The sequence below is a fragment of the Mytilus galloprovincialis genome, chromosome 7, assembly GCF_965363235.1.
Source record: "Mytilus galloprovincialis chromosome 7, xbMytGall1.hap1.1, whole genome shotgun sequence".
Classification (NCBI taxonomy): domain Eukaryota; kingdom Metazoa; phylum Mollusca; class Bivalvia; order Mytilida; family Mytilidae; genus Mytilus; species Mytilus galloprovincialis.
In genome coordinates this window covers 39,195,494-39,223,110 of record NC_134844.1, presented here as the reverse complement: position 1 = coordinate 39,223,110, position 27,617 = coordinate 39,195,494, and the positions used below count along the sequence as shown (strand labels likewise).

The window sequence follows — 27,617 nt, the reverse complement described above, 5'->3', positions numbered from 1 at the left end:
TCTTTTTTTCCCCGACTTAATTTAAATGCATTTTGAAAGTTATTATTATAATGGTATTTTTCATAAAAGTCACAACACATTTCAGAATTTTATGAAAAAGACTGCGTTATATTAATCTTATTCTCTTTGAGGTGTTATATTAGCAGTAACAATATATTGCATTTGTTCAACAAGACAAATAGACAGCATTCTACTTTTGTTATCAACACAAACACCACAGCTTGAGCTCAAGAATACAATGTTAATAAATTGTTCGATTTTGATATAAACATTTCTCTTCAAAAACATGTATTGCATTATAAAGTCATCACGTATTAAACTGGTAGGATTTTCGATTATATCGGTCTTCATCGCAAAATCTGAAAAAATAAAGATATTTTTAGTTAGCTTTTAAAAAAAAATGACCCCGTAAATATATAGCGATGTCCTGATAAATGATAATATTTTTAATTAAGCAATGTTGATATCTTGAACACTAAAATTGATACAGAGACGATCGTCACACGGTTAAGTCTTATTCATCGTTGGCTTTCAAATGTTTTGGTTTCAGCAATTCAAATGAAGTTTAGTTCAGCGGAGCGGTGCGGACACACGGAATTTATACGTGTTATTTACATTGTAAAAAACATCTGTTCTTTTGGACATTTGAATTATTTATGCATTCAAATCCATAACGTTATTCGGTAACATAACAACCTGTTCAATAACTATCATATTTATTTTATTCAAATATATCAAAACAAATATCAATAACCAATTCATCATAACCAACTTCATAATATCATAATAAGAAAAAAGCCACGACAATAAATTAATGTAAAGGAGTGGCGAAAAATGCCAAAGTGACAACAAAAAAGTCGAAAACAACCTGACAACGCCATGACTAAATTAACATAAGTCCAACAGACAAAACATCAGTTTATAAAACACAATAAAGAAAACTCCTGACTGAGCAACACGAACCCTACCAAAAAATTGGGATGATCTTAAATTCTATAGAAGGGTAGGAAGTTCCTGCTTTACATATGACACCCATCAAAGTTCAAATTAGATTATGTTTAAAAAAAAAAACAGCGTAAAATTCAGCTCATATCTGTATCAAAATGTTATAACCTTACATTTTAACAAAAATAATTCATTTCTTTTCAAAATATAGGTATTTTTTTAACGGAATAATTCCGAACAATGCCAATTTTATGTGCTTAAAGACAAGAATAATGATTTGTGTAAGGTCCATATTTACTCTGACTTTGATGCAACAAACAGTTTGTTAAAACATTTGATTTTTTATCATGTAAGGTTGTCAACTAGAGTGTTACTCTCTAACTTTCAATCATTATTAGTATTTTAAGGTTTTGACAGAACCACTCCCTTCCATTGTTAATTAAATTGAAATATCAGAAAACGGTGTTTATGTACATAAACATGCCATAAAACAGGGGGAAATACTTTTTGTGGCTATGATACATTTGTGTGACGCACAGTTCATAATTCTTTTGTTGTGTACTGGTAAACTGTGGTAAATGAATGGGAGGTGTCCGTTGTTATTCTAATGGGAGGTTTCCGTTGTTATTCTAACGGGAGGTGTCCGTTGTTATTCTGTTGTCATGTTATATTGTGTGATTAATTGATGTATTTTTCTATCCTGCGTGATCCAGTGCAGGAACATGGCAGTTATTATCAAATAGTCTTTTCTATGTATGTTGACGGGTTTTTTTTAGCAGTTCAGTGTTTCTGTTGCTTCATTGTTTTTCTCTTATAGTTGATGTGTTTCCCTTTTAATTTTTACGCAAATGCATGTTAATTGGCAGTGATGACTAATGTTTATTATTATTTTTTCGACTTTTATTTCACGTCATAATTGAGCCTTTTGATGGCCATAAACCATAAACCATAAGAACAGAATTCCCCTCTTTTGTTATCTATAAAATTGCTCGAATTTCCCTGCGAACCTTGGCAGAATATCATATTACCGGACGGTATATAAGTGCATATCTTAACGTTTTTCCTTTCGTATAACAAATCTTGGAGTGTCAAGATAGCCAAAAAGCTACCAGTTTAATAAAAATGGGTTTGAAGCACAGATTAATGACCTGCTTAAGGTAATTACCATGATTATGGTGCAACATCCAATTTGTTAACACATGATGCAACAGATTGTAATCATGTAAGGTGGTAATCTAGAGTATTCTGGTAATCTGGCCATTGTTATATTAGAGTTCGTTTCTGTGTGTGTTACATTTTAAAAGGTCACTCCCGATGGTAGGTGGTGGTGTAACCGTGTTTAACTACCAGGGGTTTTATGACACTATGTCAACATAGGTCAGCTGATAGCCATTGTGTATAGGTAATCGGTAGTCACCCATTGTGCCTCAACAAAATATTATAAAATACTCTGTAGCCAAAGTAATGCCACAAAGTAAAAATGTATATTCTAGTCATGAAAATGTAAATTCAAGTTGGTGTAATAAAATGTATGTTAAATTCAAAGGATTGTTTTTGTATTAGTTGTAAAAGTTATAAATGAAAAACAGAGGATGGAACCTCTACACAAATAAGTATAATATACAGAAAGTCTGTATAATGTTAATTTTGGTATTTGTGAATTACTGTAAAACAACAGATAAGGAGAGACAACTCTAGATGAATTTTTAATCACTTTGTGATTAAAGGAAGGACTTCAACATAGTTTAGAAATACGTCAAAAACTCTGGATCGTTGTTCTTCGTCTCATTGTTATTCGTTCAGTATTGATATAAGGTCTTCTTTTATGAGTATTGCAATTAATTGAGATTATAAAAATTTTATATTTTCAATAATCTGGTTTAATTCAATCAAATATTTGTGTGGGTGCGTGGGTGTTGCAGCCTGTAGCTCAATGCCATATTTGGCATGGCCATAGTGGCACTGGCAGCATGAATCAGAAATTTTGGAATTCCCGTATCAGCTAGAATAGAATTTTAGAATTCCCGTATCGGGCACTTGTTAATTTGCTGTCGACAAGAAAGCAAGTGTTACGCAAATAAGTTAAAATATCCAAACCCGCCCACCCTCCCTATGAGAATAGTTGCTGCTGTTTTTGTTTTATATTTTCAGGCACTGGTTTACTGTATTTGATTACAATATTATGGTTACCAGTATACAAGCCGGACCTTCATAGTATTGGACCTATACAGGACTATTTGGAATAAACTTGCGTTTCTATGATTTGGACATTTCCGTCATTAAGCACGTTATTAACATATGGACTATTGTGATTTAAGCATCCAGAATTAATTCTAGTTTTAAGTAGTTAACAGTTTTAACAATTGGAAAGAAAACAAGACATTTTAAAGAAATTAATTATCTTCTAATATCCTTAGGCTCAGAGTCAAATTTGAATGGGGGAGGTCCAGGGAGACTGGTAGTGATTGGGGGGATTATTTCACTCGGCCCTTGCTTTGGGCCTGACAAGTTCAACAATTTGAAGGTTTGGAAAATGTGGTTAGTTGTAACGGTGGGGTCTACAGATGGGTAACTCTGGGACCTCCTCCACCTCATCTTATAGAGGGGAGGCCAACACCTGCCAACAGGTGGGCACTAATAACTGGAGCATTGGTAATACGAGTGTTTTCCCCGGTCACTCCCCATGGTAGGTGGTGGTGTAACCGTGTTTAACTACCAGGGGTTTTATGACACTATGTCAACATAGGTCAGCTGATAGCCATTGTGTATAGGTAATCGGTAGTCACCCTGGCGCCTCAACAAAATATTATAAAATACTCTGTAGCCAAAGTAATGCCACAAAAAAACAGAGGATGGAACCTCTACACAAATGAGTATAATATACAGAAAGTCTGTATAATGTTAATTTTGGTATTTGTGAATTACTGTAAAACAACAGATAAAGAGAGACAACTCTAGATGAATTTTTAATCACTTTGTGATTAAAGGAAAGACTTCAACATAGTTTAGAAATACGTCAACAACTCTTGATCGTTGTTCTTCATCTCATTGTTATTCGTTCAGTATTGATATAGGGTCTTCTTCTATGAGTATTGCAATTAATGCATACTTTAATTTTTTTCTTGTCGTATAACATGGAGTGTCAAAAAAGCCCGTACATGTGTTTTAATATATATATTTTAACTCCCTTGGTGTGTTTTACGTCAAGAATTACCTTGAATATATAACGTAATTTTGAAAATTTCAAAAATGTAAATGGATAATATATTATATGACATATACACCCTAAATGGATACATTGTAATCCACCATTTCAAGCTTTTTATGTGCATACAAACATCAGTGCCGCTTTTTTCAAAAGACTGGATAAATTTGTCCATTGGACCTGATCAGGTAATCTGCTTTATATCTTGTGCGTCGATTGATACTTACGAGGTACACCCCAACAATGATGGGCAAGAACTCCTTACACATGACGCGCATGTTGGAGTATCAAACGTTTTTGATTCCATTCTTCCTAAAAATTTCAGAAGGTCACTTCTATGTTCTTTTTTATATTCCTAAAAAAAAACCAACAACATAAAAATTGAAAAAAAAATACTAGAAGAACGTAGAACAAAACATAATTAGTTTATATACATAAAGAGTTAACAATTATGTTCCCACAAAATATTGAGACAAATGAATATTACCTTTTTTAAGAGAATCTAATAGTAGATAAACGTATAAATATAACTCTTCGACACCTCTTTTGATTCAAATAAAATAACAAAGTTTTCATTTCACTCAGGCAAAATGAACTTAAAATGATTTTTCTATTATTAAGGTTCTTTTTTATGTGAAATTGATCTTTAACTGTTTAAGTTCTTATACATATTCAGCTTACAAGTAATCGTTTTTTAAGTGTTTTCGATGACGGTAAATCCAGAAAAGTGCTTAAAAGAGATTTAGAAAGGGTTTTTTCCATTTGATAAAGACAGACTAAAGATCTAAATTTATGAATGAATTACGTTTTTGTATACTCACATTGTCGTGTTGATGCTCATATGCTGTGTTGAATATTGCTATAAATATGTTTAGAGTGATCAGAGTGAATAAAGCCAAAAAGGCAACAAGAAAGAATCCATTGAAAAAACGAATAATTTCTTTGTCTGAGTCAACAGCAGTGAATGTGACATAAACTTCATCCCCGTTTACTAGAGCAAGCAAAGACTGGAAGGTTGATGTAAAAGAGGCAAACTGTAAATAAAAACAAATATTTCTCAACCAAACGAAATGTTTTGTATGATATAATAAAGCAGAACATTGGTCAACTATACAATGTAGATTCGAATATCAATGTTGTGATTCGTTCTGTTCCTTGTAATCTATATTTTATTCAATATATTCAGTATTGATATAATAACATCCAGGTCTCAACAAACTACCCACAGCAACAGTTTTGCCGTTTAATCGGTAAGGAAATCTTTTCATGATTTTTAACCCTAAAACTTTTTCTTTGTAAGAGACACGTTGTTATTAAATCGGGGTCATTGATACTAGTTCATAAGCATATTATTTTAATTGTATAGAGAGAACTGGGTTTTTGTCCCAGGATCAATACCATAAGATTGATGATAACTCATTCCTTTGTTTAGTCGGAGTCGTGTTTTATCAATTAAAGCGAGACTACAAAGAGTATTTTCAATACCGTTCGCACAGGAGAGTCATCATCGTGTTAGCATGTATTGTTATTCAGGTTATCCTGAACATGTGTTTGTAGTTTGTCTTAGTTGAATTGTATGAGTTTTTTTCCTTCGAAGACACGTGTTAGTGGTCGGATTAGTCTGTTGTACTGTGGTATTTTTGCGATTTCAGTTTTAATCTATTATCGTATTCAAAGATACGTGCCTTCTGTAAAATGCCTTTGAACCATTCATCATATGTATCGTTGGAATTATCTGTTGACTCAATAAAAAAGTTATGTATACAGGATAATTACAATAATGTGTACCTTTATATGATATGGTCCAAGAACAGCCCATGCACATAATACAAACCCACCAAATAATATCGAAACACAAGTCAGATACTTGATAACAACAAAAGCGGATCTCTCCATCACAGAAAATAAAAGCTGAAATATAATTGATACTATACAATATGATTATGTAACACGAATTAGTATAATGTTTATTAATCATAAACCGTATCAATGATATAATGTCAGTACAGGTACATGTATACTGACTACGAAGCTCAAAAGATACTGAAAATGTAACAGGGCGTTGTAGACAGACTCTATTAGAAATATTTGAACGGTGCTTATGACTGGGGTAACTTTAACGTTTTTCTTTCCAGCAATTCGTTGGAAATGACCTTATCAACAATGTTTTGTCGGGTCAGCAACGCTGTATACTCAACTGTTGATACCCTGAGAAACTTAACTTCATACTGCAGTGGTATCGATGTAGGATTGTAAAACTTCAATTAAGACACTTTGCTCATTATTTAATACACTAAACGCATGTGTTGTCCACATAAGACTCATCTAGACACAGAACTTGGGTAGAAAATCAGGCGTATAGTTTTATACTACATGACTGATTTAATTGAATCAAACGATTTTAAAGATCAAAATCAGTAACACGGTGGAGGTCCTATGAACTAAAAAAAACATATGCTTTCTAATATTTCATATATTTAAAATCTTTTGTGTTTGGTCTCATATGAGGACGAAGAATGTTCACTAAATTATGTATGTGAATTATTTTAATTGCTAAAATATTTCGATAACTCATTGGTGGAAAAGAAATTTCCCAGTATCTATTTAAAAATTCTGTTAAAAATAAAAGATTTTGTATCTAAATTAAAAACAAAACAGCTGAACACAATTGAAGACACGGAAATGTTTGGAAAAACATATTTATAAGACAAGAAGTATTTGAATTGTTTACTCGTACTTACGCCGAATACATGATCATACGCTAAATAATGCAATACACTGATCCAAGTAAACAGACAGCCAATGCCTAAGAGGATACCAGTTGCGTCATACATTGATATAATATAGTTTGTCTGTAGCTGAAGTAGAACATAAAACAGAATAAAATAAAACTGAAAATTTCCCCTACTTCGAATCGAGCATCATTTTTCACGAGGAAAGATCTTCTATTAAAAAAAGTAGATATACTAAGGCTACTATGAAGCCCCTTGCATTCGAAACGCACAACTGTTTTCTATTAAATAAACAACACTATTCGAATTTTCACAAGACATACCTTTGATACTTAGATAGAAGCAAAAAGAGTATGTACCACAAGATGTCTTATGTAAGGTTCTTTATTTAGGAACTTTAACCTTTTTTGTAGGGCTTTTGTTCGTAGATAATGTTAATTAAACCCAAACGTAAGATTGTCTTTTAGTGCCGAAACGTAAATGTCGACCTGTTTATGACATCATTGTAACATCAAATCTTATAACTATAGTTTCCATATCAGTCTCCGTATATTCATCCGTACATAATATATACAAATTATAGACATGAGGATTTTTTTATATTTGTGCAATTTCCGTCACCGAATGATCGATGGGATTAAGCCTTTCTTTATTTATCTTAAACTAAAACATATAAAACAGAAGAAAAGAAGGGCGATAGATACCAGTGGGACATTCAAATTCATAGATCGAAAATAAACTGACAATGCTATGGCTAAAAACGAAAAAGACAAACAGACAAAAAGTAATATAGTACACAAGACACAACATAGAACACTGAAGACCTAACAACACGAACCCCATCAGAAATTTGGGGTGGTCTCATGTGCTCCGGAAGGGTAAACAGAACCTTCTCCACATGTTGCACCCGTCGTGTTACTCGTGTTATTAATAAGTTTCTATAAACGAGATGAAAAAACTTACCCCATGATCAATGCTTATTTTTATCACCGATCCAACTATTGTAACACAATGCGAAAAGAACAGAATTAAATCGTTTAGTTTAAATATTTCCCAACATGCCCTTGTTGATAATCTCTTTCCTGTCAAATCGTTATAGTAATCTCTTGTTTTCTGAAATAAACATTAAACAATAATTTCGACAAATATCAGGTTTATCTGTACGGATTACATAAGCTTTTAAAATATGTTTTTTTATCATAAGACATATTGTAAGTCATATGGCTCTATAAGAATTAAAATTTCCTGTCGAGTATACACATTCTATGGAAAATATGTTACTTCAATGCATTTACATTCAATTACATTTATTTCAATGACATATGTTTTCATATTATAGCTTATCTACAGTAACTTTTGACACTTCTTCAATATTGATGCTTAACTGGATAAATAATTGTCTAAAAACATTTTATTTACTAGTATATCAAATATAGAGTATATTTTTTTTTGAATATCACGTTGAATTGTCAATTTCAACGAATAATGTAATAAAATCTATTGCATTACCTTGAACAGTATGGCAGAAGTAATCCAACCTTGCAAACAAAACAGCCCGTGCAGTAAACAGAACAACAATGCAAGTGCAGAAATCACAATGTCTTGTGTTTTTGCTGAAATCATTGAGGAAATAGTCTTTAATGATTTTTTTTTTCAAAAAAGGCTAATTATTTAACCATATGAAATTTACGCTTTGGTAGGTATAATGTAGAAGCGAGGCAAAAGATACCAAAGAGACATTACATGTCATAGATCGAAAATAAAGAAAACACCATGGCAAAATTCGATAAAACGACAACGCACACAATAGTCGTAGCACCCAACAAAGAAAACTTAAGACTAATCAACATGAACATAATCAAACACTTTAGGTGTTCTTATGTGCTCTGGAAGGGTAAGCAGATCCTGCTTTACGTATGTCATCCGCCCTGTTGCTCGTGTAAGTGAAACGCGGTGATTCTGATTCAAGGTAATATGTCTGAAACTGAATGTAAATGACCTAATTACTTTCTCGTGTATTAATAAGAAGTAAATAAAAGGTCAAAATCTAGATCAAGGACCTAAAATTAAGAGACCCTACGTATCTTTGAGTTTTGGTTTATAAGTGATTATGAAATTGCACTTATGTTAGGTAAAGAAGGGAAACTAACTGTCAGAACGCGTTGTGAGGATAAAACGAGCAATTTTGAAAAAAAATATGTCGCTCTCTTTTTCGGTTGTAACTGAGAAGTCATAACAAAAAAACGTGTTGAGGAGATATCTGTTATGAAGAAAACTGTTCGGTCAAACATGGTCAGTTTTAGAAGCGTATAAACTAAACGATATTATATACAAAATATATAAGCAACATCGTTTGAAACATCAATACATGTGGAAATAAAGATTAGTTAGAAGAAAAATTAAGCAAAAGAAAAAAAGATAATCTGAAAAACGCAAAGGGTCTTTCCAGGAAGAGGAAAAGCCTTATTATGGATAGCTCAATTATTTTAGTCAAAGGAACAGAAATTGGTTATGTTAAGACTTTATTGGTGATTTTGTAAATTGATAATAATTCAAGCGTGTGCTTGGTGTTTTAAACAAACATTCATCTTAAGATTATGTTTTTAAATATCATTTTTACATAAAAAAAGATATCATTAGTTTAATTGACATACCGAATCATTATACCCTATCTAATTAAAGCATGTTAAATTTACAAGTTTCCCTACCGTACGTTGAACAGTAACAATAGAACAACATTATTTAACCATATGTAACCTACCGTTTCTCGCACTGTCTGAATTGCATTTTACTTCTTCAACATTTGTTTTGAGCTTAACTGTTATTTGTCCATCTATTTTTCGATTGTCAAAGAAAACCTGCACCAGTTAATAATTAGAAAAGAACAAACATTGATATTTAAAACTATAAACAGCACATGAGGTTGAGGTATTTGTATGATTATTATTTTTCTTGAATACTAATTTCGAATGAAAAAAAGTATTTTCACTCGTCTGGATGCTCATTCATATTAAATATAACAACAAGTCGCATTCAGTGATGTCAACGAGATACATTAAGATCCATTGTCACGATACTCGTATTAAACCAAAGCCGAAAAATAACAAGCTGAACAGATCATTTACGAATACACATACATGTTTTGTTGCAAATAAGTAGTTTTTAAACAGATGAAACAGCAACATAGAATTATATAGCAGTGAAGCTGACTTATTTTTCTTATTATTCAACATAAACACTAGTAGAAATCTTACGAAGAACTACTTACAGTTCCGTGAATACCAAAACATTGTACAGCTTTCCCAGTTTCAGCATTCAAATGGATTGAACTTAGTTTGAATTCAATGTTAACCGACAACAACCTTAAACAAATAAAAGTGAGTAGAGAAATACTTCGTTCACACATGAGAAATAAATGATCATTAACATTTTCACAATTTTTGTTCTCATAATAAACACAATCAGCAGCCATATTCTAATATCAGAAAACTGTTCAAAAAAAACATAAACAAACACACGAAATTGAAAATTTGATGCACTGGCAGGATAAAACTAATGTTTTTATCCAATTTACTATAAGTCCGAATAGTGTCAAAACTATGAAAATGATTTTAAAAATATCTACAGTTGTCTTAAACAACTAGAACTATGCATTGGCTTCTGTAATGTCTTATTGCTTTAGTTTCATTTGAAATTGTGCTTTCTTTTGTTTTGTTTTGGGGGGAGGGGTACAGAAAAAGAGGGACGATAGACACAAGAGGGACAGTCAAACTCCCAAATCGAAAATAAATAACACCATGGCTACATACAAAAAAAAAATAAAGAAACAAACAATAGCACAGAAGACACAACATAGAATACTAAAGACTAAGCAACACAAACTCCACCAAAAAACTTGGGGTGATCTCAGGTGTTCCAGAAGTGCAAGCAGATCCTGCTCCACATGTGACACCCATCGTGTTGCTTATGTCATTACAAATCCGGTAAATAGTCTAATTCGGTAAGTCACATTCATGAAAAGGTACAGCTTGTACTAGTAAATCTAAATGGACATACAAAACTGTAGTAAGTCAGGAGAATCCTTTGTCATGTTATGACATATTGGGAAAACCTTGTGTTGGTCACAATATATAAACATTAATTCGTTGAACAGAAACTCCATCTTCTGTGTTTGATTGTGAAATAGTTAGTTGTCTGAAGTTACAAAACATTACGTTTACAAACATATCTGAAAGCATTTACATCTTAATGCTAATATGTATTGTTTGGCAAATTGTAAGGAGACTTTTCAATCATACAGGTGGGAGGTTTAGCTTGCTATAAATGCAGGTTTCATCCACCATTTTCGGAATATGGCCTATGTTTTCCCTTTTCTGTTCATTGATAGCGTTAATTTTGGAAGTTTTTTGTGGAATTCCCTTATTGAATTTGTGCTGGATTTCACTAGTTTTGCTTTACTTTTTCTGCATTTAAAAATAAACAGAAATTACAATATTGTCAACGAATATTCTATAAAAACTTGATTCCGATTACAGGAAATGGGAGGAAATATAATCAATATGAACGTAAGTAGCATTACAACATAATATAAAAAATAAAAGAAAGGTACAGATTTGTTTGCGCAGTTTGTAAATCTACACCAGATTATATTACCTCACTAGTTTCCCATCAGTGCTTCGCATCAGGTCTGCTATGCTTGGTTGAAATCCATACCCTGGTGGACTTTGTTTATCAATGTCTCTACAGTCTGGTAGTAAATAGAAAACTTTACATCATTAACGTGCTCGAAGTATTTTTGAAAGGATATTTGCTATGTTTGACAAAGCGTTTTTATATCAGGAAGTATGTACAGGAAGTTGAAATATATTTTTCTTTTAAATTATAGGAAGCAAATTTCTTTTTTATGATTTCTCATGAAAAACAAATATACATGTACTAATCATTAAACAACTCAATCCGTTATGACAATACCTTCCCTTTATTGTTTAATTAATGCTTTATACGCATTTTTAACTCATCTATTCCATCTAGTTGAAATAACAGATACACGAGAAATGTTATATTTGTTTCTTACTTTGACATTCATCTACAAAATAAACAGATATTGCCTGTGATGAACTAAAAGTTTGTCAAGAAAATTAATTGCCGATTGTAGAATTTAACAATTTTCTTACTTCAATGGACATTACTTGGTACACCGGTACAAAGTATCTTTGAATTTATGTATCGCAAGGAGAGTCTCGACACTGATTGCTTTTCAATGATAAACTAGTTGTATTTTGTAGACAGAACGCTCGTTTGACGTACAAAATGTTAAGTCTGGTATCTATTGTGATTGTATTTGTATGTGTTTTATCTGATTTTTATACATAAAAGAAATAAAATCAGATAAACAATGGCAGAGCTGAGTACTGGCGCCCCTCCCTCGTTATGCTTTGAGGACTATTGTTTGTCGTTTTGTAGTTCTCTCCATATATTAATATTAAAAATCATATAATTGAGAATGGAAATGGGGAATATGTCAAACAGACAACAACCCGACCAAATAGCAGACAACCGCCGAAGGCCACCAATGGGTCTTCAACGCAGCGAGAAAATGCCGCACTCGGAGGTGGTCCTCAGCTGGCTCCTAAATAAAATTGTGTACTAGTTGATACATATTTGGGTATCATAGACTAGTATAAGCCATAAGCAAGACAAGAAGTAAGCTGTTTCTTTTTGTTCAACAAAAACAAAATGAAATTTAAGTTTAGCAAATATGTTTAGTGCTTTAGACGTCCGAATTAAAACAGCTAAACAATTACCACATAAAATGGTAGCTTGAATAAAAAAAAACTGAGTGCAAAGTACGTGAATAAATGTATTGTGTTTCAATATGATACTCTATTCGACCAACAAATCTAAATGTTAATAAAAAAATTATTTTCGTTAACATGACACTAGGAAGAAGATTTTGTCAATTTATTTATAAGCTATCGGTTACAGTTAAGTCTTTGCATGTTGTTTATAGTTTATGATATCAAGCTGTCTATTGAACGGCTCATTACCTGTTTTACGAGTTGTATCAATTGTCGCTATTTTTTCTTTGGCTTCATTATATATTCCTGTTTTGAAGTAATTGAGACACACTGTTACTGGTTTTTCCTTCCCACCTGTTCCGTTTGTCCGTCGTATAAAGAAAGACCCGACTGATGTTGTCGGTATGTTGTAAACCTACGGATAAAAAGATCATATACAGTCGAGGCCAGTAAGAAATTGCATAATATTATGAAATATCCATTATTATGAAACTTCATAAATACTAGTTAATCGGATTGTTTGTAACTTTACTATGGAATTTAGTTATTTATAAAATTATGGAAACGTGTAAGAAAAGAAACGAAGTTTTTTGTGGATTGGGGAGGGGGCATGTGATGAATTTTGGGAAGTTTTTTAAAAAACAAAATGGAATTTTGAGTAGCAATAATATCAAGTCATAATGATGTAGAACTTAAAAAGGCAAATCATTAACCAATCGAATGCTTTAACTTATTTCTTTATTGATATACACTTTGAAATTAATAAGACTCAAAGGTTACTACTCCTATAGGTATGTTTGCCTTATGTGATATGTGTGTTCTTTTTATGCCTTTTTTTCGTCATATAAGTTTTCCAGTATTTCAGTCTTTATACTTTCCTGACTTTTTTTTTTTATTTGAGCATTCATGTTAAGGTTAAAGTTAAATCTACAGATGCAAGTTTCATAAAATTGATAGGTTTATCCAGCTATAACTCCATGTGCAATCCACCATTTTCTACATAAGATAATGTCTGTACAAAATCAGGAATGTGACAGTTGATAACATAATTTGATTGATGTGTTAGAGCTTCTGATTTTGCCATTTAATTAGGGACTTTTCGTTTAAGATTTTCCTCGAGGTTTGGTTTTGTATTAATTTACTTTTTGACACACGAGTCATTTATTCAGCATCAATAACCCACTTCATCTAATTATTTTAATTAATTTGTAGCTTCGCACAAACAGAGATTCATAACAAATGATTCTGGAGGAGAGGTAAGTTGTAAATATATACTAAAGCCGATTTTTTTTAACTTAGACTGATTTCTGACATTTTAAAACCAAGTAACCAAGAATTAGTCATAAACAACTATTACTAGAGGATTATCTACAATTCTATTATAACGACCTATTATCGTCAACCAGTATAATTACAATATATCTACGTTTAGCGCAAACGAAGTAATAAACAAAAACGGCTGTCCCGCGTTAAGACCAATTCATTTATACTGCCATATATTCTCAATTTTCGTCATCAAAATCCCCAGTTTACGAAGGTCAAGATTCTGATACAATATGTTTGTCTCTATTCTACAGCAAAATGAGCAAATCAGTCCATTTCAATTCATTTTTCATGGGAAAATTCCACGAAATGATGTTATTTTTTAAATCTTCATGTACGCCTCAGAGCGAATAAAATTACATTGGAAGAAAATATATAAGTGAAAAATGCGAATAAAAAGAAATCTTTGAATTATATATTAATTTTACTTATATTATCAAAATAGAGTTAAACGGAACAGCCAAAGCAGTATCGTGTGTATGGGGCTTTCGCAATTAACAAAATTAACGAATTTGTCCTATAAGAATCGAAATACTTCATGGCAGCCGTAAAATAATCGAATATAAATGCCCAAGCCATGGTTAAATAAAAACAAATCTACGGCTGCCGTGAATTATTTCTTCAACCAATATGTTTTTATTTGTTGTTCATTCACTATATATAGATATATAATTGATATAATTAGTTTTCGTATTTGTTGAGAGGAGTGAAACATACACATATCATTCAGGGTTTCACTTCTCAAGTCAATTGTACTCAAACGCCTACATTCGATCGGACAAACGGACGGAAATTGATTTTTTATTAAGCCACTTTACTTTAAACTCGCCCAATACAAATTGAGCAGGTTTTAGACCAATAAACAATGACACATATTTTCAAAATGTTGTACGAGTTTTGTTTGGTCCAACTGCACTCATTTAGACCTAAGATGCATCCAGGTTATGTACAATACTTACGTTTGTAACAGTATAGTTGATATGCTCTAGCAGATTATCTATTGTGTAAATTGCATAGATACCAGTCGATGGAGGATAGGGCATAGTTTCATAATCTGGTGACCAGTCTTTCAACAACAAATGTTTCATTGCTACATTATTTCGTTCCAAAAAGTCAGCAAACTGTGCCCGATCAGTTCCAAAAAGTACTAACTATAATGACAAAATAAATTCGACTAACTCTCATGTTGTTAAATATTCTTGATGAATGTATTTCTCAAAAACCGCCAATTCCTAAGATCTCCGGAAACTACAATAAATCTCACAATTATTCACTCGATAATATTCTACCCATTCAAACTAACTGGTTAACCTTTTTGTAAGGGAAGTTACTAGTGTTAAAAAGGAAATTCCATGTATAAGATATGTTATCAATTCTATTAAAGAAATAGAGTATTACAAAAAAAAATATATATATCATTTAACACATGAGGCAAATGATATTTACTTATTACCCAAATTATTGCGTTATTCAAAATGCGAAATTATCTTTGATCATCAGATACACTTATATATAATATTTTGTCATAACAACTTTTTCAGGAACTGGTTTACTGGGTCCCTCAAAAGTTTTATGCCAAATATGAAAAATTACATGAAAGGACATTAATTTAATATGATTAAATTTTCACTGTCCCAGGTTAGGGGGAGGGTTTGGAGTCCGCTTTTATATTTTTCTCCATCACATTCTATATATTGTGTAGCCTTTTTTGTATATAAATTAGACCGGTTTTTTTTCTGTTTGGATTTCTTTACATTATCATTTTGGGGCCTTTAATTGCTGACTTAGCTCATTGTTGAAGGTCGTACGATGACCTATATACATGTAGTTGTTTATTTCTGTGTCATTTAATCTCTTGTGGAGAGTTGTCTCATTGGCAAACATACTAAAAAAAAATATATTTCTTCAATAGCCATCAAATTATTTAAGAATAAAATTATTTTCCTGCCTTAAAATGTTCCGGAAAGGGATTGACGTTGTTATTAATTATGACTTTATATAGCAATAAAAGACATCAGGAAGTGCTTAATTTGCAATATAAAAAGAATCACTAAGACCAAATGATCATGTGATCACAGAGATAGTTATTTCAAACATTTAAATAAATATTTATATATATTATATTTGTATTGATTTTGTCATTCAACGATATTAACCTAAGATAATGAATTAGGTAAGATGTGGGTGTCACGATTCGGTCTCAATTTAAAAAACACTCATATCACAATACAATTTTGATCCGAGCTATGAATTGATACAAAAAATGTACAAATTGTAAAAAACATATAGTTCACATAATAAGCGAAACTTTTGATTATGTTTCTGAACAGAATATGACAGTACAAAATATGATATGAAATTCAAGAATCCGCACATATGCAAAGAATCTATAAAAAAAAAATGAATAATTGAAATGTGAAATAAAAATTAAGCTACCTGATATGTGCAGAAAAACCATACTAAAGGCAGAAGAATGAGTTTTTCTGGTATCCTACCAATACCACGATCTCTACATATCCGTGTGTATGGATCTTTGAAATGATTATCAAGTTTTTTAAGAAGTTCTGCCTCATCTCTCCCTTTTGTAGCAGAATTGTGCTGCAAATGATCTGCGTAAAAAAATAACATTCTCTAATATTATTTTTAATTTTAACGAAATAAATGTTATGCGATATTTAAGCTCTATTCTGTATGGAAATTCTAATCATTGCATGACAAATGAGGGAAAGTATCAAAATGAAGAAATAGGTGGACATTTTGTTTTCGATTGATATATTAATTGATTTCATATTTTATCTAACAGTCAGCTTTTTATGTTTAAATGACAATATTTCATATTTACCTTCAATGTTTTGGTCCGCAGTCTTCATTTCAAAACCAACACGTGCACGAGTTTTTGGCACGTCTCCATTGTCAGACATGTCTGCTGCGGGTGTTGCCATACCTATAATCAACTTTTTTTTGTGATTATTTTTACAATTCACCTGACGCATAGATAACTTCATACCACATTTCCTGTATCAGTTAATTGCGGAAATTTTAGAAATATAACTACATCCTGCATTTTATATGATATTATATACATGTTAACCATATGTGAAAAAGAGAGAAATAGATTTTAACGTTATGTTAATGAAAAGGAAGTTAAATTTATAATTTACAGAGCGAACTATAATCAGAATATGGTGAGGAAGAGAACATCCTATAGTCAAAGAACTGTTATATCGATTAAAAACGTGGTTGCACAATCTTTCTTTAACACTGTAAAAAAGAGCTAACAGAGAATGCATCCAATGTATCAATCAATTCCTTCTCTATAATTGAAAAGTCTCGTTTAACCAATGATACCATCCAACTAAAGGGAAGGATAATTTTTTTTCAGCTGGAAAGTAAGCAAACCTTCATGATTGCACTCCAGACAACACTTCAACCGTTGGTGGACTTAAAATTTCCAAATGAATAGTGGTTATTGCACGCTATCATACTCTCAACTTTATAATCCAGCTTCATAGTATTCTTTTTTTTTTTTACTTATTAAATATTAATTTTACTGTTTAATCTATTTATCTATTTGACGTGGCTCGGTACTAATACATCCCGTCATTGTGTTATTGTGCTATGGTTAATTTTGCTTATGTGTTTTGTCTTTTTGTGTTTTTTTTGTAAATAATTTCTTTATATTGATTTTACACAATGTTGACAGTTGCATCCCTATTTTGACAGGTTTACCTATTGAGCTCTTGATTTTGACATTTGATTACGGACTTTCAATTTTGAATTTTATTCGAATTTCAGTATCTTTGTGATTTTACTTTTTTCTTTATAAAGAGCTTTAGAAGTTTTTAGTATCCAGTAAAATGACAATAGATTTTCTTCATTTACTTTGATATTACAGTTGGCAGGACAGATTTGTGATGTTTTAACCGGTTATCCTTTGTAAGCGATGTTAAAGAATATGTTAGATTATCAGTTTTATTCCAAACTTTTTTGTGAGACATTTCAAGCAATGGTTTTTACATATAAAGACAAAATTAGTGGATGCTTTACCAGTTAGACAAACGACATCGTTGTCATTCAAAGAAGACAAAGTATCAACATCCTCTGGGATCTCAGGTAAGTAAGAAACCTTTGTGCTAATACATCGTAGTTTCGGGTTGCGTTTCTAAATGCATATTTGAATAGTTTTGGTCCATTCAGACAAAGTTTACAGTTTTAGTTCATCTGGATCGCACTTTACCCCTTTTCTTTCATAGTCTTTAACTGCATCTATCAGTAACCGAAAATTCTTTTTTCCGTTTGATGGGCTGGGATATTTTATATGCTGGTTATTGATAACGATGTTACGGTAGCCAGCAATTAACATGATCAATGACCACTGGACTTTAATTGAGATTATAAAACTTTTATATTTTCAATAATCTGGTTTAAATCAGATCAAATATTCGTGTGGGCGCGTGGATGTGGCAGCCTGTAGCTCAATGCCATATTTGGCATGGCCATAGCGGCGCTCGCAGCATGAGTCAGAATTTTGGAATTCCCGTATTGATCAGCTTGAATAGAATTTTGGAATTCCCGTATCGGGCACTTGTTAATTTGCTGTCGACAAGAAAGCAGGTGTTACGCAAATTAGTTAAACTATCCAAAAAGAAGATGACTAAAAGAAAGACGGAACTGGCCGGAGAAGAACTTCCAAGAAAACAAAAGAGGTCGGACACGTGGTGGCAGAAGTACCTGTGAAAACTACTGATATCTCATCAGGTAATGAGTCGGAGGAGGATGCACGGGCATTCCCCTCTTTAAGGCACGACCCGTTACACCAAAACTTTGAAATTGCAAATAATTCCATTTATTTCACTCCGTCACAAGAATCTAGCGTAAATGACACAGTGGGAGAACACGTGCCTTTTGAAATTAAAGAAAAGATTTGGGAGGGAAAGTTTATAGAGCTTCATTCTCTTTTGAGAACGCAAAAAGAAATGGAAGAGGTTGACGAGGGCGATTTGAAATTAAAAAGGGGGAAAATTTGCATTGAAAAAAGATCGTCGGGAGTTTATTTGTCAATAAATAAATGGACTTCGGCATTCATGATTTTCTAAGTGTCTACATTGAGAAATACAGCACACGGACGCAGGAATTGTTAAAATATATGCGCGATAAAAGATTAGCGGCAACAAGGTCAGAAAACTGGGTCACCTATGACGAGCAATTTAGGCTAAAAATAGAAAAGAATCCAAATTTATCTTGGGGAAATATACAGGTGAATATTGGCTATTACACATTACATCTCCCACAGTACATAAGAGTGTGTCAGTGCAATCAAAGGGTTATAGAACAAATACACAAAATCGTGGTAATTATAAACTCAAATGCAGCTACACTTTCAAACAATAGAACAAACCAACAATCACAGGTAACTAGTGGAAGTGTAAATATGTCATGTAAATACTATAATAATTGGTAATGACTGTCCCTACATCCCTCGTTGTAGGTTTAAACACATATGTGAAATATGCAGTGGCAAGCACAGAGAGGCCCAATGTAATAACCGGGCCCAACGTAGAAGTAACAAAAAGTATTAATTTTTATTCATTAGGAAATACTCCAATAAAAGTATCAGTCTTGGAATATTATTTAGAATTCTACCCACTTAACAATGTAGCACATGAAATTATATCTAGTTTTAAATACGGTTTTTCATTAAAATATTTTGGCTCTAGGGAACCAATGGAGAGTTCCAATTTAAAAAGTGCATTACAGCTACCCAAAATTTTGAAAGAAAAATTAAAGAAGGGAGTTAAACTTGGTCGCATTGCTGGTCCTTTTAGATACCCACCTTTTCCAACACTTCAGGTATCACCAATCGGGCTAGTGCCAAAAAAGGATGGGGATTTCAGACTTATTCAACATTTATCCTATCCTGACAATAATTCAATAAACGATTTTATTGATAAAGATCATTGTCCAGTGCAGTACAGTTCAGTGGACGAAGCAGCATGTTTGATTAATAGACACAAAACATTTTCCCGATTAAGTCAGTGTGACGTAAAAGCGGCTTTTCGTTTGTTGCCAATTGCCCTGCACGATTTTGACTTGTTGGGGATACAATTTCAGGGTGAATATTAAAATGCTCCATATGGTGACCTCAATATATAAGTTGTGCCCTATGGGAGAAATTTGCAAAAGCTTTGCATAGGATAATACAGCTAAAAAGCCGAAATGATGATATCCTACATTATTTAGATGATTTTCTATTTGTCGAGTCGAGCCGCCAAACATCAAAAGTTGGCAATACTTTGAAGTTATTCCAAGAGGTATGCAACAAAATAGGTATTCCTCTTGCTAGTGACAAGACTATTTTGCCGACTACATTACTTATGTTTTTGGGAATAGAATTTGATACACAGAATTTAATCATGCGACTTCCAAATGAAAAACTGGTCAAACTCTCACAAAATTAGAGATACCTTGGACAGTTCTAAAATAACTCTTAAAGATATGCAATCCCTTCTTGGGCTCCTGAATTTTGCTTGTAAGGTAGTTGCTCCAGGCCGCACCTTCTGTCGCAGACTCATAAATTCAACAATCGGGATAATCGTATTACAAAATTCGAGTAAACAAGCAGATGAAAGCAGATTTAGAAGTTTGGTTAGACTTTTTAAAACAATACAATGGTGTCACTGTAATAACAGACAATGTATGGGTTTCAAATGAAAAATTAGAGTTGTTCACTGATAGTGCAGGGGGGTCCAAAGGAGGGTATGGGATTTATTTACAGGTCAGTGGGCCCAAGGCATATGGCCAAAACATTGGGTTGAGACTGGAATCACCAGAGATATGACGTTGTTAGAGTTGTTTCCAGTTGTAGCTGCTCTAGATCTTATGTCCTGGGAATCTTATTTTGTTAAGAAAAACGTTATTCTTCATGTTGATAATCAGGCGGTTGTTCAAATCATTAATATGAAAACTAGCAAATCAAGTAGAGTTATGACTTTAGGAAGACAGATGGTTTTAATGAACTTAAAAATGAACTTAAAAAATAATACATTAGTTAAGGCAATTTATATCCCTTCAAAACAAAACCAAATTGCTGATTGTCTTTCTCGTTCTCAGTGGGGAAGTTCAGAAGCATAGCTCCAGAAGCAAACCAAGCAAAATTCCAACACAGATCTGGAACATTTAAGTCAGGTGGCTGAATATATTGTCAATCAAGGTGTGTCCAAAAATACACAAAAATCATACAATTTGGCTCTGTCAAAACTTTGTACTTTTAGATCATCTTATCAATTGAAACAGGATTGGCCGGTGCCAATGAATGATTTGCTAAATTTGATAGCTTTTTTGTCAGTACAGGGACTTTCGGGGGGAGGGGCATATCATCTTATATATTAGGAGTTTCATACCATCATAAAATTCAAGGGATACAGGATACTACAAAATTCTTTATAATTGGAAAGGCATTAGAAGGAATAAAAAGAATTCAAGGAGGAAAACGTAATGACATTAGCGAAACAATTACAGTGCAATTGTTATCAAATATGATAAGTTGTTTAGATAAAGTATGTAAGAATATACATGATAAATATGAAGCTGCTTTATTTTTATCAGTTTTTTCTGTTGCCTTCTTTGGTTTGCTAAGAGTAGGGGAAATCACTACTTCAAAACCCGAGTCTGTTATACATGGCTCCAACTTAACAATTTCTGATATTTTAGTTAGGAGGAAAGTCCTGGAGCTAAGAGTAAGGTGGTCAAAAACTGACCAAAAGGGAAAGTCTGTTACTTTATTGATATCTGAGAACGGAAAAAAACTACTGTCTGATACGACTCATTAATAGATATTTAAAGATACGACCTACCTGTAACAATACAAATTTGTTTATCAATTATACTGGTTTGTCTGGTATGCCTTTAACTAGATACCAATTCAGTAGTATACCCGGAAAAGCTTTACATTTTCTTCATATTATTAAAGGTCATTTTAGGTCACATAGTTTTAGAATTGGGGGAGCCACGGAACTAGCTAGAGGGGGTAATTATGAGATTAGGCAGATGGAAATCGCATGCTTATTCTCGCTATATTAGGTTGCAATTTTTCTAGTTTCAAAAGGCTAACAAGCTACAGGTTTTCACAGGTCCCAAGATTTTATGAATTGTTGGAAGTTCCCTTGTTCATTGGGCCAACGTAGAGACGAAGAAATATGGTAGGAACAACCTGGGACTAGGGTCAAAAGGTGTAACAACATACTGGATCGGGCAACCTGGTTTACAGATTAAAGATTTGGACTCCCTACTGGACGCAAAAAGGAATTGTTTACCTTCTCCTCATTTTATTATTATTCACTGTGGAGCGTATGATTTTACAGATTTAGAATTGACAGGGAAGGGTTTTCTCCTACGTTACAAGGCTTTATTTTAAAATGTTATTATAATATGGTCTTCAATGCTACAGCGGAGATACTGGCATTTTGCCCCCTTGAATGCGGGTGCAATAATCAAACAGAAGAGAAAAAGAGTGAATTCAGTGGTCAAAAACATTGTAATAGAAAACGGGGGGAAAGCTGTATTACATGAGAACATTAGGGCAAGTGAAGTGTCTTTATACAGAACAGATGGAACTCATTTGTCACAAACTGGAAATCAGGTTTTCTTCAAGAATATACAAGGGGGAATTGAGTCTTTCCTACGCACAACAAAATCAACTTTTCCAATGATTCAATAATGAACATTTTGTGGAGGTGAGAACCCCAGTCAGATTTGGTAGCTGACTGGGGCTCTCATATGGCGGTCCAGGGAGACTGGTAGTGATTGGGAGATTATTTAACTCGGCCCTTGCTCTGGGCCTGACAAGTTCTACAATTTGCAGGTTTGGAAAATGTGGTTAGTGGTAACGTTGGGGTCTACAGATGGGTAACTATGGGACCTCCTCCACCGCATCTTATAGAGGGGAGGCCTACACCTGCCAACAGGTGGGGCACTAATAACTGGAGCATTGGTAATACGAGTGTTTTCCCCGGTTACTCCCCATGGTAGGTGGTGATGTAACCGTGTTTAACTACCCGGGGTTTTATGACACTACGTCAACATAGGTCAGCTGATAACCATTGTGTTTAGGTAATCGGTAGTCACCCTGGCGCCTCAATAAAATATTATAGAACACTCTGTAGCTAAAGTAATGCCACAAAGTAAAAATGTATATTCTAGTCATGAAAATGTAAATACAAGTTGGTGTAATAAAATGTATGTATAATTCAAAGGATTGTTTTTGTATTAGTTGTAAAAGTTATAAATGAAAAACAGAGGATGGAACGTCTTCACAAATGAGTATAATATACAGAAAGTGTGTATCAGTTCAATTTTAGTATTTGTGAATTACTGTAAAACAACAGATAAAGAGAGACAACTCTAGATTAATTTTTAATCACTTTGTGATAAAAGGAAGGACTTTAACATCGTTTAGAAATACGTCAACAACTCTTGATTGTTGTTCTTCATCTCATTGTTATTCGTTCAGTATTGATATAGGGTCTTCTTCTATGAGTATTGCAAAATAATTGTATTTTGACGATGCACATGAGCAATCCGGACGTTTAGATTTCACTTGTTCATCTTAAAGGTCTTAGATACTCTCTTGTTGTTTAAAATATTGGATACAATATGATTGGTGTAAATCTATGGTAGCTTTCATTTTTGTAGTAATTAGGTATAGTTTATTTTTAGCTCACCTGGCCCACTTGGCGTCCGTCGTCCGTCGTCGTCGTCGTCATCGTCCGTCGTTAGCTTTAACAAAAATCTTGGCCACAATCATCAATGGGGTATCTAGTTTAAAAAATGTGTCAGGTGACCCGGTCAACCAACCAAGATGGCCACCAGGACTAAAAATAGAACATAGGGGTAAAATGCGTTTTTTGGCTTTTAACTCAAAAACCAAAGCTTTAGAGCAAATCTGACATGGGGGTTAAATCATTCATCAGGTCAAGATCTACCTGTCCTGAAATTTTCAGATAAATCGGACAACCCGTTGTTGGGTTGCTGCCCCTGAATTGCTAATTTTATGGAAATTTTACTGTTTTTGGTTATTATCTTGAATATTATTATGGATAGAGATAAACTGTAAACAGCAATAATGTTCAGCTAAGTAATATTTACAAATAAGTCAACATGACCGAAATGGTCAGTTGACCCCTTTAGGAGTTATTGCCCTTTATAGTCAATTTTGAACCATTTTTCGTAAATCTTAGTAATCTTTTACAAAAATCTTCTCCTCTGAAACCACTGAGCCAAATTAATCCAAACTTGTCCACAATCATCATTGGGGTATCTAGTTTAAAAAATGTGTCCGATGACCTGGCCAACCAACAAAAATGGCCGCCATGGCTAAACATAGAACATAGGGGTAAAATGCAGTTTTTGGCTTATAACTCAAAAACCAAAGCATTTAGAGCAAATCTGATGAGGGTAAAATTGTTTATTAGGTCAAAATCTATCTGGCCTTAAATTTTCAGATGAATCGGACAACCCGTTGTTGGGTTGCTGCCCCTAAATTGGTAATTTAAAGGAAATTTTGCTGTTTTTGGTTATTATCTTGAATACTATTATAGATAGAGATAACCTGTAAAAAGCAATAATGTTCAGCAAAGAAAGATTTACAAATAAGTCAACATGACTGAAATGGTCAATTGACCCCCTAAGGAGTTAATGTCCTTTATAGTCAATATTTAACAATTTTCATTGGGCCAAGTTCATTATAGATAGAGATAATTGTAAGCAGCAAGAATGTTCAGTAAAGTAAGATGTACAAATACATCACCATCACCAAAACACAATTTTGTCATGAATCCATCTGTTTCTTTTGTTTAATATTCACATATACCACGGTGAGCGACACAGGCTCTTTAGAGCCTCTAGTTTTGTACATATTTCTGGTGGAAACTACTAAAATATTTTTTTTAAATATTGCTCGTGTCCGTCTTATTTGTGTTAATGATGATTGCACTATGTTGTCTGCATTTTTTTGCATATGATCCTATTATATCTGTCCGTCTTATTTGTGTTAATAATGATTGCACTATGTTGTCTGCATTTTTTGCATATGATCCTATTATATCTGGTTGATTTTCTCACACATTGTTGTCAATAATACGGAGTTATATGCTCAATACAGGTAAGTGAGAGGTTTAGCTAGCATAATACCACTGTTTATGCTCCATTTTCCCAAACAAGGAAATATCTATGTACCAAGTCAGAAATATAACATTTGTTTTCATTCGTTTGATGTGTTTTATCTTATGATATCTGTCATTTATTAAGGGACTTTCTGTAATGAATTTTCTTTGTAGTTCGTTTTGTTTTATTTATCTATTTATTCTTCTTCATAATGCCAAGATATGGCATATGCGTTACAGTTCATACTAGAATTCTAACGGCCTGCTTTATTTAAAAATATACATTTTAAGGAAAACATAAATAAGAGCTAACGACAACTACTGGGTAACAGTCACCTGCTTCCGGACAGACACATACATCATGCGGAAAGGATAATATTACCCTTAACATGGCATAGCGTGTAACAGCACAAAATAAGAACAAACAAACATCAACGTCAACATAGAAAAACACAAAACAGCTGACTATACGTTCTTTTCCTTGTTGAAGGTAGTACGCTGTAATTCAATTGTTTGTATCTTCGTCATTTGACTTCATGTTCATGTGTGTTTCATTAGCAATCCATCCACATACCTTATTTAATATACTACAAATAACGGGAATAAAATATTGAGACACATTTCAAAGAAACAGTACCAACTACACAATTATAAACACTCAGAACTAAGATTATCAAATAATAAACAACATTTAAAGTTAAAGTTGAACCATGCAAACATTTTAAGTGACGTCACAGGCTTACGATGATGAGATTTGTGATGAATTTATTTACACCTGTTGCCTGCTGCAATTGTCATGTCGTTAAGTTATCAGTAGCAATAAAATTTGAATATCTTTTAGATTAAAGATGCCAATGCTTCGTCAAGTATCAAGACAATATGAATAAAATTGAGAATGGAAATGGGGAATGTGTCAAAGAGACAACAACCCGATCAAATAAAAAACAACAGCAGAGGGTCACCAACAGGTGAGGGCCCTCATGGGGTTTTTGATTATGTGATTACTTGGCCGTTTTTTTAATGATTATTTGATTATTAAGCCAAATATTTCATGATTATTTGATTACCTAGGACTGTAGTTTTAGTTTATGATTATTTGATTACTAAAGATAAGCAAATATTTAATGATTATGTGATTATATTGGCAAAAAAATGGTGATTATGTGATTACTAGGACCCCCCCCCCCCCCATGAGGGGCCTCACAGGTCTTCAATGTAGCGAGAAATTCCCGCACCCGGAGGCGTCCTTCAGCTGACCCCTAAACAAATATATACTAGTCCAGTGATAATGAACGCCATACTAATTTCCAAATTCAAAATTATATCAAGATGGACTGCATTTTTTACTCCCACTTCTTTTTGTGTATGCAACTACATATTAAAGATATTTTTTGTTTATTCAACACAAAAAATACAAATGTGAAAACTGTTTACATTAATAAAATAGTAAATTGCAATATTTCTTCTTCCATCTTGACATCAAATTATATCGTCAAAAACTGTTATTGCTATATGGAGTCCTGCTTTTAATTGGAAGGATTTTCGATTGTATTGGTTTCATCACAAATCCTGAAATATGCAGATGTCATTGGATGTATCATAATAAGTTTTTTGTTAAATGAAAACAATTACTATTACTATTATTAGTACTATTAAACAGGTCAGGTACAGTGTTCTCTGCGCATATGCATAATTTAGCATACCAATGTTCCCGACAATAAACTCATCATAAATACCAGGACATTATGATTGGTTGTTTACATAATCTTATCTACTTTGTTTCTTTGATTAATCCACGGAATTCTTTACAATACAAAAGACTACCACATGCATAAATTGTACCGAGATCATGTAATTTGAATGACATACAGCGCAACGTTTTTCAGAGATTTCATTTTTCTCTACTCTATGCTCACATTATCAAACAGTGTTTCTGTCTTAAGTACATAGTTTTAAGTACTCAAGACTTCAGAAACTCGTTCATAAGACAGCAACGACACAAAATCCGAAAGGTGATGTCAATTTGCATTTAGATTTTGAAATCAGGATGCCCCAACTTTTCAGTTATTTCGTAAAATAAAAGGAGTGAGTGTTAATCGTACGTAAACTGCATCCACAAACTTATTTTTTGTTTGTTTCACAAGGAATATTTTTTTTATTCAACTTACTTCTGTCATTGCAAAGGTCATCAAAACTTTATTAAAGGACCATTTTTAAATAAAAATAAAAGCCACATTCGGCACACCAACACAGATTATCAAAAGTATGTTGTCTTGTGTTACCAAATAATGATACACAGTGTTAACAAAAGCAATACTGTCATATTCGTAACTTGACACAGGATATTTTAAGAACATGGTAGGTTAAACCTGATTTTACGGCTAGCCAAACCTCCCGCTTAAATGGCAATGGTGAAAATACCGCTAAAATGACAACATTACTTGACAGGAATAGA

General features: G+C 32.9%; 1 protein-coding gene across 6 annotated transcripts in view; it reads right to left on the bottom strand.

The window, feature by feature from the left end:
* The window catches only part of LOC143082945 (mucolipin-1-like), a 47,238-nt gene continuing 19,621 nt past the window's right edge, over positions 1-27,617 (bottom strand). For 2 of the 6 annotated variants that reach the window (XM_076258997.1, XM_076258998.1), the window contains 2 exons: positions 4,378-4,505; positions 1-359 (listed from right to left, as the gene is read on the bottom strand). In XM_076258997.1, the coding sequence (XP_076115112.1) occupies positions 308-359; positions 4,378-4,505 (180 nt within the window). In that variant the 3' untranslated portion in view covers positions 1-307. Of the gene's footprint in view, positions 360-4,377; positions 4,506-4,971; positions 5,185-5,938; positions 6,062-6,891; positions 7,009-7,845; positions 7,996-8,391; positions 8,496-9,643; positions 9,741-10,150; positions 10,245-11,535; positions 11,630-12,929; positions 13,096-14,962; positions 15,155-16,439; positions 16,613-16,845; positions 16,999-26,540; positions 26,732-27,617 lie in introns of those variants that run through there. The other 4 variants (XM_076258996.1, XM_076259001.1, XM_076258999.1 and 1 more) reach the window with 4 other exon arrangements.